The sequence below is a fragment of the Urocampus carinirostris genome, chromosome 8, assembly GCF_059441175.1.
Source record: "Urocampus carinirostris isolate Australia breed hairy pipefish chromosome 8, RoL_Ucar_1.0, whole genome shotgun sequence".
Lineage (NCBI taxonomy): Eukaryota > Metazoa > Chordata > Actinopteri > Syngnathiformes > Syngnathidae > Urocampus > Urocampus carinirostris.
Genome location: NC_142356.1, coordinates 21284979 through 21297284, shown reverse-complemented (window position 1 = coordinate 21297284; position 12306 = coordinate 21284979). Strand labels below are relative to the sequence as shown.

Below are 12306 nucleotides of genomic sequence, written 5' to 3'. Positions count from 1 at the left end.
AAAGTACTTTTACTGTTAACCCTTCAGCCAGTAAATTGAACAAAGTAGACTAACACAGTATGTATAATGAGTAGTAGCAGGCCAACACCACTAGACCACCAGTGGTACAGGTTACACAGGATAAGGCATTAGACCGTTTCTCATTATCACACTATTTTCACTCAGGAATACTGATTTGCACAGTGCATTCTGATAGATTATCAGTCTTTCCACTTCCTCACCTACAAATGTTAGTGCATGGGGGAAACACAAGTCTTTAAAAAATTTTTTACGCAAGCTCTTTTACGTATGTATACTTTTTAAACCGCAGCATTATTGACACACAGGTGAAGAAATGGGCAGACAGTTCTATCTATCAGAATGCACTATGCAAATCAGTGTTTCTGGCACCTTGTCTGATAATGAGATATGGTTTAATGCATTTTACCTAAAAATTGTACCACTGGTTGCTTTGTGGTAAATTGTTGTCGCTCTCAGAGCCATTACTGATTTGCGATTTTGGTTCCAGATGCATATCGACTGATCAATCTTCACATTAATACATACTGTAAGTTTACAAAGAGCTTAATAGTGATACTTGGCTGCACAAGGTAACTCTTACTCTAGTCTTGATTCCAAGCGCCTAATAGTACGGTGTGCTTTATAGTGTGGAAAATACGTTACTCGTAAGGAGAAAAGGAAGAATAGTAGAACTAAAGCATGGAAGGGAAATCGGGTGAAAAGCATCTATCTCCACAATATGAGATTTTCTATCCACACCACTTGAAGGTTCATTTACAAGGCAGGATGAAATAGAAACATTGAATTCAAAGTTTGATCCCTGTGAGCTTATTCATACACAATGATTGGCTGCACACTTTCTAAACAAAAATGTGCAGATAGATGCTCTTTCAATGACAAAAGTGTCGTACGAACTAGAAGCACAAGCATGCATAACAGAGGCCTTCATCACAAAAAGTCACGTTAGCACACAAGACACGTGACCTCAAAGGCAAAAATAGACTTTTCGGTTCACATGCGATGGTGCTGGCAGCAACAATTTGAAGCGAAATAAACACAAAATGTTTGCCTTAGAGCAGGGTATAGATGCAAGATTTTCTTTACTTTAGCTTGTGAATTGGTATATAACATTAATTGAATTGTATTTATTTTAAAATTGATATATTAGGCGCATTTATTGTAAAAATAGAACAAAAATATAAATTTCTTGGTTATATGAACAAATGTATTAATTTTTTAAATCAAAATCTTGATTTTATCACTCACTTCATAGGTAATTTATATATGAAAATGTATAAAAAATTATTACTTAAAGCCTCCTGTGAAAAATTGAAAGATAAAATAACCATATTTAAACAGGTCGAACAAAACTTGACTTTCTTAGCTCTTGGAAAACAAGTATTTATAGGATTTTCCTAAACACAATCATGTAAACCGTATTTATTGTAAATACATGTGTACTGCCTCATGTTCAAAAGCTTAATTTCTATCCTATGATTTCACAATCAATATCATTTTCAAATTGTCAATTTTTCTGAATATGACAAAATAATAAAGTTGAGGTCGCTGGTTCGCGCCTCGGCCGAGTCATACCTAAGACTTATAACATTGGTAAAATGGCGGCGCCCTCTGTTGGCTGCGGCTGCATCGGCTCGCTACAACGGGTCAGGTGTATCGACATTTCGTTCTGTGTACATTGTTACAAAGAATGACAATACAAAGGAAATTATTATTATTATTATTATTAATCTAAGATCTAGCCCTAGAAAGGAAACATCAAAGTTAGCCACTAAAAGCTAAGTAGTTAGCAAAACAGCTGTACTTTCAAATGTAATATTCAGTTGTTTTGTTATGATACTTATCCTAACTCCTAATATCTGTATTTAGATAATCTAAGACATCAAAGTTATTAAGAAAAAGGACTACAGAACAACACCAAGTACAAGTAACCTTAGTATAGCATAGTGTTGCTAATTAGCAAGCCCCAACTCACTAAAGTGCAATAACCGAATCTAGAATTCCACTCATGTTTCATTTGTCAATAAAGACAGTTTTATATCTCCACTGTAACATCTTGACGAGGTTATCGAGAGCTTGAGAAAAGGGTGATTACACACCGTGTTAACCGCTAACATTAGCCTTTAACTCTTTGGATACAAAAAATACATCTGCTAGTTAACTTCGAGTAGCAAAATTATAAAAACTGAAAATGTACGTCCCATTCATAGTATAACTTTTTAGCTGCTGATTTTTGACCACAGATGGAGACAGAAACATGATTTATTTATTTTTTATTGCATTTGAAATGGACCAACTGTTCATCCCTCAATGTGAGCATTATGTTTTGAAAAAAGGAGACATTAAGAGCCAATTAAATGGGTTTTTTTGTGATTCGGGCCTCTCGAGAGATTTCTGACTCATCCCATAGACTGCATATTTTATTTGGACAGCATGAACAGATTAAGTGAGTGTTCTTTAACTTTTTTAAGCCAAGGCACATTTTTTCATTAAAAAAAAAAAACAGTCGAAAATTATTTTAAAAATTGTTATCATTTGATGTTTAATGTGGCTCTGTATATAATACAAGTGATTTATTTCAATTAATAATATTGTTGTATTTTATTATATATTTTGTATTTTTTTGATTTCGGAATTGTTTAAACTGTTGGTATTCTAAGATGTTATTCATTATTCATTGTCTTACTGCTGTAACAGAATAAATATTCCCATTGTGGGTCAAATAAAGGATTATCTTATCTCATCTTAATTTTAACCAGTTTTTTCAAAATTTTATTATATTTTTATAACATTTTCACTGATTTAAAGTATGATTTGCCAGTGGATCGCTAGCCCCCCCCCCAAAAAAGAAAACATTTATTGCTCATTCGATTTATAAAACCCATACATTACAATTTAGTTTGTTGTAATTCCTGTAAAATAAATCAAGATGAATAAATACATGTGTTTAAAACATGAATAGATTTCAGTTCTATTCTCTTAACTAATTGCGTAAAAATAATGATCAAGACTGGAATACATTTTTTGTCCATGAAGTCCATGAACTGGAATTTACTTATTTGAATTATTAAAATAACAACTTATCATGTTAGTACTATGTTGTTACTATGTTATTACCAGGTTGGAGACTCCTGGTCTAGAACATATTTGTACAAAATAGTAGATAGAGTATAAATGTTTCTACTTTGCAGTTTTTGACTATCGCCGGTCCCATTTACAATGCAACCCCCGTGAAAAATGAGAAATTACTGTAATTTAGGATTTCCGCCATCACTTTTGGTGCCACTGTGTCCAATGCCAGTATGTAGTCTCTGGTTGTCTTCACATTTAGGATGAAATAGGAGGAAAGCATACTTGGAGAGTAGGAAGATGGGATGAAGTGACGTTTTAGGAGGGAAATTCTGTGATTCACGTGTTAAAATGGCCAATGACGCTGATAGCTGTCTACTACGAATGATAATCTAGCGTAAGAAGGCTGCTAAGCACACACAAACACGCCTGCACGCACGCACACACACACTGTTGTGGTGTGGGTGGTCACCTGCCCTCTTGATGACCTCCACCATGTTGGACGGGAAGTAGCCTACACGATCGTTCCCGGTGCGGTTATCGTGAATGCAGCCTTTCCAGCGGCCGTCCGAGTGCTGCTCTAAGACCTGCATACATAGGAAAACTTCCGTTTCAGGACCGAGTCGAGCGGGGAAATGGGATTAGCTTTGAGTTTCTGAAGAAGAGACTCGAAGGACGGTGCTGGAGGAGGTGTGTTTGCTATTTTGTACCGTGATGATGTCTCCCGCTTTGATGTTGAGGCTGGTGAGGTCGTAGTTGTTGCAGTAATCCTTCAGCGCTCGCACTTGCATGGCGGCTGACGCGTCTGAAAGGCACAAAACGGATTGAAAGAGAGGAGGCTGAAGCTCAAGTTATAGTGAAGAAAATATGTATTTGAATACCCTGCTATTTTGTTATTTTTCCCACTTAGAAATCATGGAGGGGTCTAAAATCTACAACGTGGGTGCATGTCCACTGGGAGATAAACTAAAAAGAAAAATCCTGAAATCACAATGCATGATTTTTTAACAATTTATTTGTGTGATACAGCTGCAAATAAGTATTTGAACACCTGTTTATCTTCTGAAATTCTGCCCCTGAAAGACCTGTTAGTCCGCTCATTAGAAATCCACCTGCACTCCATAAATCATCCTGAATCAGATGCACCTGTTTGTGTGTTATGCAAATTATCATTATTTATTATTACTTAGATTATTTAACCCTTATTTTATAACTTTAATCGTTTTTATATTGTATTTTTACAAAATGTCGCTTCCCTTGAAGGTCCGATTCATATTATTTTAATGGAAAAAAATGTATACGTTATTGGTTTAATTTCATAGTTTACACAATCTCAACATTTCAATTACCTTAATTTAAAAAATAAAGCATAGGATGTTCGGATGGGCAAGATGAGACCAGTCCGACATAAAAAAATGAGTTTTTTTTAAAGCAATGTTGCCCTACAAAAATTGTTATATGGTGTACACAATTTGAAATGATCCAAAAAGGTATAAAATACGGAGAAAAGTTGATAGGTGTGTAGTCAAAAATGTTTAGTCTTTTATTCCTCTCATGTCATCATGGATATTTTAAATTAAAAATATTATAAAATAAACAATTTTGATTTTTTTTTTTCAAAATGGCTGAATTTCCTTCATTATATTATGAATATTATAAATACAATTAGTTGACTATAACTATGCTGAGCATCTGCGAATGCAGAGCGAGTCATGCAATTCTCCTGCCTCATGGCAGAGGGCAATAGTGAGAACAGGGATTCTGATGCGACAAAGTAAAACATTAAAACGGTACTTCTTGTTTTGGCACTTCACTTTGTCAAATTTACAATGGCAAACGAAAAAATGTGTTATCATCTAGTGGAAGGAGTGGGATTACACCAAAATATTGAATTGTGAAAATCACCCTACCAACAGAATCAGTCAAACGAGACGGTCGCTACTATTTCAACGTTTGCTTCAAAATAAGTACCACTTTAGCAAATAGTGAACAATTCTTTAAAATATAGTAATCTACTTGAAACTTGACACATTACAATTGCAGAATCACATGATGCAGTTTAGACATTTAAACTGCTTTATGAACGAAATACGTAAAAGTAAACACTAAGAAATGTATTCATTCATTTTCTTTCGTACTGTTTAAATGTGTATCACCAAATTGTGTTATTAATTGCTATACGCTTTGAAGATACGAGACAAGTTGAGGGACCACTTTACCGCATGCAAATTGATTTAGAATGTGTTTCTTGACCATATTTTGTTCACCACTAAAGTTTAATTTGTTCTTTTCTACTCACCTCTGAGGAGCTGCTTTATCTCGCGGCTAGCCTGCGTTGTGGTGAACTGGTTCACGATGTCCAGTGCGGTTTGACTCAGAGTGTTCCTTACTCCTGCGCTGATCCCACTCTGAGGGAAGATAAGCAGGATTCCTTATGAGTTTCAGTAGTTTGTTACGGAACTTACAGGACATGTTAGGCACAATCCTTATCTTACAATTCTCAAATTGTTCGTTTTCTATAAAGTGAAAACCAACCCGGGATTTTTTTACAATATGATGGAAAGTCTACCGATATCCTGACTACAGAAATTGAATTGATATTGTGCTTGTAGAAGATACAGGTAGAAACAAAATCCATGTGTTTTTAGTCCATCACTGGGTCATTTTGTCAATGGGGCTGGGTGAAGATTGCATTACAAATGCTTAACCTATCACAGCTTTGCTTCAGAAAGCAGGTGAACCGCGATTGGTTGTGATGTCATCTGTGAATCTTAAAAGAGATGGATAAACAGGAGGATATTACAATTAGAGACCTAATATCATTGAAAAACTTTTTTTGATTCTGTTGTCAGGGTTTGGGGTTCCTCTTTTCACCAGGGGGCACCGAGCAGCTCTGGAACTGGGCAGAGCTCTGTCCAATATCCCGTACGTGTACCAAATCATCCTGACCCTTTATAAGGACATTTTGGACAAACCCACCTTGTCAGGTTATTTTTATTTTCCTTTGTTGTTTTTTGTTCCTGGTTTCTTGTTTGGGTATCTTGTTAGTTGCTTTGTGCCCACTTGTTTGGTTATTATTTTGGTTCTGGTTTTGTCAATAAACACCACGCTTGTTTTGAGCGCGTCAGTCCCAGTTCCTGCTTACCCCATATGGGGCCATCACCCCCCAAAACAGAACAAAATGACCCAACCAATAAAGGACCCAGAGGTAGAATTTCACATCCCTCTCCCGTCGGCTTCCTGTCCTGGCGGCGATTAGAAAGCCCCTCAGCCGCAACAGTTTTCCTGTCCAGGCAGCGAGGAGAGAGCCCCTCGGCCGCACCTGGCTTCCAGTCTTAGTGGAGAATGGCAATGACCTTCAGCCTTCCTGTTACTGCAACCTCATTAATTTATTTTTCTTTTGGGCCATCTGGTATCTGGCCTTTGAGGGGGATCTTAATTTAGGGTCTGGTGTGCCTCTTTCTTCTAAGGGGCGCCAAGGGGTTTAGGAACTGGGCACAGGTGTGACCGGTATACACACCATTATACTGACCCTCCATAAGGGCATTTTGGACAGCATCAGGTTTGATTTTTTGTTTCTGTTTTTTTGGGGGGTATTTTATTCTATACTTTGTACCCACTTGTTTGTTTGTTTCTTTGTTCCAGGTTATGTTCATAAATACCATCCCTGTTTTGAGCAGCTCAGTTCCTGCTTCACCCGCATGGGTCCATCACCCCCAAAATGTAACATTTGTTAAATTATCACTATCTGTTCATTTGTCTTCATCCTTTAGCGTTCTATATTTTCTAGTCTCACTTTCACTGTGAGTCAGCGCAGCCCGGTCTGCTCCAGGAGAAGGCCAATAACAAAAGCCCACTAATGACTTTTCCGGCTAATGTCCTCAAAATCGCATCATCTCTTGAGCGTGACAAATTTTGCCCAGTCTGACAAATTTCATCACAGATCTGTCAACGCTGGACTTGTTTTCTACTCTGACCTTTTTGCATGCAGATGGGCAAAAGACAAAGAATAAGAAAGCAGAACAAATTTAAAGGTGACGCTTTATAAAATGTTTTCTGCTGCTAGGGGGCTAATTATGGATGGGCAAGTGGCTATACCCACACTTTTTAAAGGGACAGTGTATCACTTCTCCAGGGGTAAAAACTGTCATCCATAGAAAAAATGCATAGTTAAATGTTAAGAAAAAATACATGAACTATTATATAAACGTGATTTTTTTAAACACTCCATGGTCAAGAAATTTGCCCAGAGAGAACAAACATAATTGTCATCCAAAAAAAAACTTTGCTAAAGGCTGACAAAAAGAATGACAAGAAAAAAGATGCGGTTTGGTCAATTTGAGTCTCCATAGTTTGTATTCCTTCTTGTGCTTCTTAGCATTCAATTTTTGGTTGCGCTACTCAATACAGGGACATTTATTGGTCAAGTAATATACACTGTCCCTTTAAAGTATCGGCACCCGCGACAGTGGCTGATACTGGTATCGGCTGCTTTCCCTTTAACTGGAGCTAAAAATTACAGGAATAATCAAACTGCATGATGCAATCTTAACTATTTAGAATTTTAAATGAATTATGAAATAAAAATGATTTTTTTGGTAGAATAAAGAAAAATCATTAGAATTGTATAAGTAACTAGTACAGTCATGTATTAGAGCACAACTAAACATGATAATTTGGATATACAAGATTTATTTGGAACAAAAACCTTGCTCGACAAAGGAAACTCCAAGTTACGAGCATTCCCAGAGGCTACCACCAGAGATCACTTGAGATAAGATGGAAAGACTTTTGTTAAAGTGGCTACATGACAAGGACCTAGGGATGGATGCCATCACAAAGAGCAGAAATCACTATTTACAAGGATCTACAATTTGAGGCAGCCTTTGGTACAACCGGAATGGATTTCAAGGTTTGAGAAATTCAAGAAGAGGACTGTACCTGTGACTGTCTTTTGACCTAAGGAAGCAGTGAGTGCAGGTTACAAAGCCACTAAAGAGTTTTTGCAGCGCCACTCATTAAAATAAAAGTTGGGCCCTACACCCTTTTATATTATGATGTGTTTTATCTGGCATGGTCAGTTGCACCACCACGATTCGGGAGAATGATTCCCTTAAGATGACTCAGATGATACATACTGGTGTTTGTGGCCAACAATGTGCCTTTGCTAATTCAATTCTCATTCCTCTTATAGTTTTTTTTCTCGGAGAAAAGCACTGGCCATGGTAAAACTACATATGATGAAGGAAAGCGAAATGGTTGGTCACTCTTCCCGCAGACCGCCTACCCACTACTCCCGCACCATGCATACACATCCATTACGTTAGGAACCTCTGACTCCCTCCACTAACTAATAAAGTAAGATTTTATTTATTTGATATACCCTTATTTATCTTATTACTAATCTTTTATGTTTATACTTTTTAAATTTGTTATTTGTGATCAGGAAGATCCTGTTTATTTAGGGTTAAATCGGATGCTTTCGCCAGGCTGATGAGTTTGTTTTCAATTATTTCATATCGGAAAATGTCGCTGGGTACAAAAACAACTCGAGAAAAGAGCACAATCCAGAGAGGAATTAATCTTCTATTTCAAGGTACCACTGTATTGATGATTATTTAATATTTGAGTACTGTATCAGGCTCCAAAAATCAAACATCCCTAATAATTATAATGATGCTGTTTCGTGCTTGGAAATCAAAACATTGGAAAAATTGCTACGTCACAACTTTCTTGAAAGTCAAAGATTTTGAGGTAACTTGTGACTCTGTATTCCACCATTATCCTCCACAATAGTTTCAATCATTGTGTTATAATCCCCACATTCAGAACCAATAGCTCTCCGTTTGAGAACATTCTGATGTTAATTCTGACTTACTTCAAGCAGAAGGCGCACTACCTCTGTCTTCCCACAGAGGGCGGCCTGATGCAAAGCTGTACCAGATTCAGACTGCCTGTTAATATCAATACCGGCTTGGATCAGCAACCTGCAACGCGAATTAGCCCGGTCAGAATCAAACCAAACCGCATTTAAATGTTTGATCTTGTAGATGAAGTTCACAGACCTTATGACGTCAATGTGTCCGTTCTTGGCGGCGAGATGAAGAGGCGACACCCCGTTCGGGTCGGAGGGTTTCGGCTCCAGCATGGCGGCACACATGTTGCTGCTGAGAAGAAGCTGAACCACCTGGCACAAAAAAAAAAATCGAGTTTAAAAAGCTTGGATGAAGTCCAGGGCTGCAACGATTAGTCAACTTTGTTGACCAAAAATTATAGGAATAGCCACAACGAATTCCATTGACGACTATTGTCGCCGGACACGTTTTTCCAACAGAGAGGCATCTCCACATGAAAATTATCCCTGCTGGGAGGTGCCCATGCACAAATGTCTCTGTCTAGAGCACTAAAGTAGAGTGCATACAGAAATGGCGACATAAGCATCCAGTACGCGTACCAGAGCTTCATTTTGACCTGGACATTGGACGATAAAAATACCGTAAATTCCGGACTATAAGCCGCTGCTTTTTTCCCAAATGTTCAGCCCTGCAGCTTATTCAGTGAAGCGGCCAATTTATGAAATTTTTCTAACTGCCACCAGCGGCGCTAGAGTATAAAAGGTAACATTAAGACCAGTAGAATATGTGCGCCAAGAAAGACTGCAACCTCTTAGTATAAGCATACTTTGTCTGTAAAGTTAAGGTACGTTCCGATAATGAGCACGGTTTGGGATGAAAGTTATATTATTATTATTAAAGCTTTGAAAACTCTCTTGGTGTACAGTCTTTCTTCGTAAATATGTGTAACCATGTATAATATGTATTTGCAACTGTATATTCTTGCAATGTATTTATTTTAGAGATTTATTCTGTTATGTGTTCTACGGACGAATTGAAAAGAAGGGGCAGAGCACACGCGGGCTGATGGGAATTAGGGTAAAGCTCAGTTACCGGTAACTTTGGAAATATATATTTTGTTTCCTTGGATTAATTTCTACGGGACCCGGACTTTACAAGTCTGCATCATACCTTAATTACGGGTATCATTTCCCATTTATAATGACTACTGTGAATCTAGAATTGTTTACTACCTATGCAGTCACAATCGTGGGGCTTACAGTCTGGTCAGGATTTAACCTGTGATTGTGTCACAAGTTTTAACCTGGGCGCACGCGGCTTATACATGGGTGCGGCTTGTGTAAGAACAAAAGTAGCAGATCCCCTAAAAATGGTGGGTGCGGCTTATAATCAGGTGCAATCTATAGTCCGGAATTTACGGTACTTGCAATGGTTGTAAAGCACACCTTGCGTATGACTGCGGTAGCTTAGTGATGCACAAACATTCAAAAAACACGTTGGACATTTGTATCAAACTGAGTCTGACTCGCCTCGGTTAGATTCAAGTAACGTTTAAGCCAATATGGTTTTGATGACATGCCTTGTACATTTCATACACGTAGCTTGAGCCTTATGTCAGACTGTGTGTGACAAACGTATTTAAAATTAAATGCACGCAGTCTTAAAAACATACAAATATCAGTTGCTAATCGTTAGGTACTTCTGTTACAGACTTTGCAGTTGACCACTGAATGTGTTCACCAAAAGAACATTTTTTTTTCTTACTGTTCATTTTTATCTTATTTTTTGTAAAAAAAACGATGTAGTTTTCATTGTATTCTTTTTCCCGTGTTTATCATTTTCCCAAAAATTACATCACCTTCATGCTAAATTTAAGAAAAAAATTAACAATCATCCGATTACTCGACTAATCTTTTCAATACTCTGGAACTAGTCGCCTATTAAAATAGTCCCTAGTTGCAGGGACTATTGATGAAGTCACACCTTTTGCACCAACTCACACAGGAACAGCATTCCCCGACGTTCGATTTAATATGCAACTTGAGCATCATCCTTACAAAATAGGCTCAAAAAATAGGCTTGCTAAAGAGCAATCAGGGCATGCAATTAATTCCGGATTGTAGTTTTTAATTGAATGTCTTCTAACGCAGTCCGAAAGCTGTTTAACACAGCTTCTGACACAAATTCGATAAAAACAGAAGGGTTATGGTTTTGTTTTGAAAGGATCATGGATAATTCATTTGTTAATCAAAGTATTAATGTTTTAGTGTACTGATTGAGCTGCATGAGAGGGACAAAATATTGGGATTTTATGAACCACATGATTAATATATTAGTATGAAGCTCTAGAATGGTGTAAGTCAGTGATGTGCAGGCAGATTAGTGTCTGGTGAGGCACAGTCAGATTTATAAATAAATTAACCTAATTAATACTAATCATTCGATTGGCAGAACAAGAAAGTAATGTATAAACTGTAGCATAGAAAAACGTGTTTTGGTGTGCTACAATAATATTCACAAGGTCTATGCACGGGCGGCTCTTTTTGAACAAAAGCATCAACATAAAGGTAATTTTCCATGAAACAAAATATTAATGACTGGATTGCTTGACCTGCTAATAGCTTGCTGATATTATAAGTATTCATATAGTACAAAATCCTCATCCTTGGTTTCACTACCGCCCTCTGCCAGGAGGCAAGACAATTGCAAACCTCACTCTGCATCTGCACACGCATAGCACAGCATTATGTTACATACTAATAGTATTATATCATTGATAATATTATGTGAAAATTTAGCAATTTTGAGAAGGAAAATCCCAAAATAGTAAATTTAAATGAGATAAAACTTTAACCCTGAATACATATAACCATTTATTACATTTATATTGGTATATTTCAATGAGGCTGTGCCTCACCTGCCTCCCCTGACTGCACACCACTAGTGTAAGTGTACCTAATGAAGAGGCCGGTGTGTATTATTTAGTTATAGCAACCTAAGGGATTTAATATCTTCGAAATACACACATTAAGGTTTTGAACAGAACAATAAATAATAAAAACATGAGCAGAGACACACAAAAAACTTCCTCTGACAGCCCAGGCTACACTCCTATAAACACCTTGGTCCCTGTGTCGCATGCATTGTAATAACACAGACTTACCTCTGAGAATTATTGAAAGAAATATAAAACACAAAATTCATAATTGTGGTTATTGTGGTGTTTTGGTGGGTCGCCCGGAAAAAATCAAATTAGAAAAATTGTTGAATAATAAGTTAAATTATGACTTTTAAAAGTGACGTTTCTTGTTTCTAAAAATAAGTTTTAAAATAAATTTGAGATTTGAAAAATAATACTTAAAAG

General features: G+C 37.0%; 1 protein-coding gene across 2 annotated transcripts in view; it reads right to left on the bottom strand.

The window, feature by feature from the left end:
- Positions 1–12306, bottom strand: part of LOC148361220 (uncharacterized) — a 97673-nt gene that overhangs the window by 41901 nt on the left and 43466 nt on the right. For both annotated transcript variants that reach the window (XM_088341964.1, XM_088341965.1), the window contains exons 6-10: positions 9153–9274; positions 8966–9074; positions 5387–5495; positions 3798–3892; positions 3560–3674 (exon numbers count right to left, since the gene is read on the bottom strand). In XM_088341964.1, the coding sequence (XP_088198090.1) occupies positions 3560–3674; positions 3798–3892; positions 5387–5495; positions 8966–9074; positions 9153–9274 (550 nt within the window). The remainder of the gene's footprint in view (positions 1–3559; positions 3675–3797; positions 3893–5386; positions 5496–8965; positions 9075–9152; positions 9275–12306) is intronic.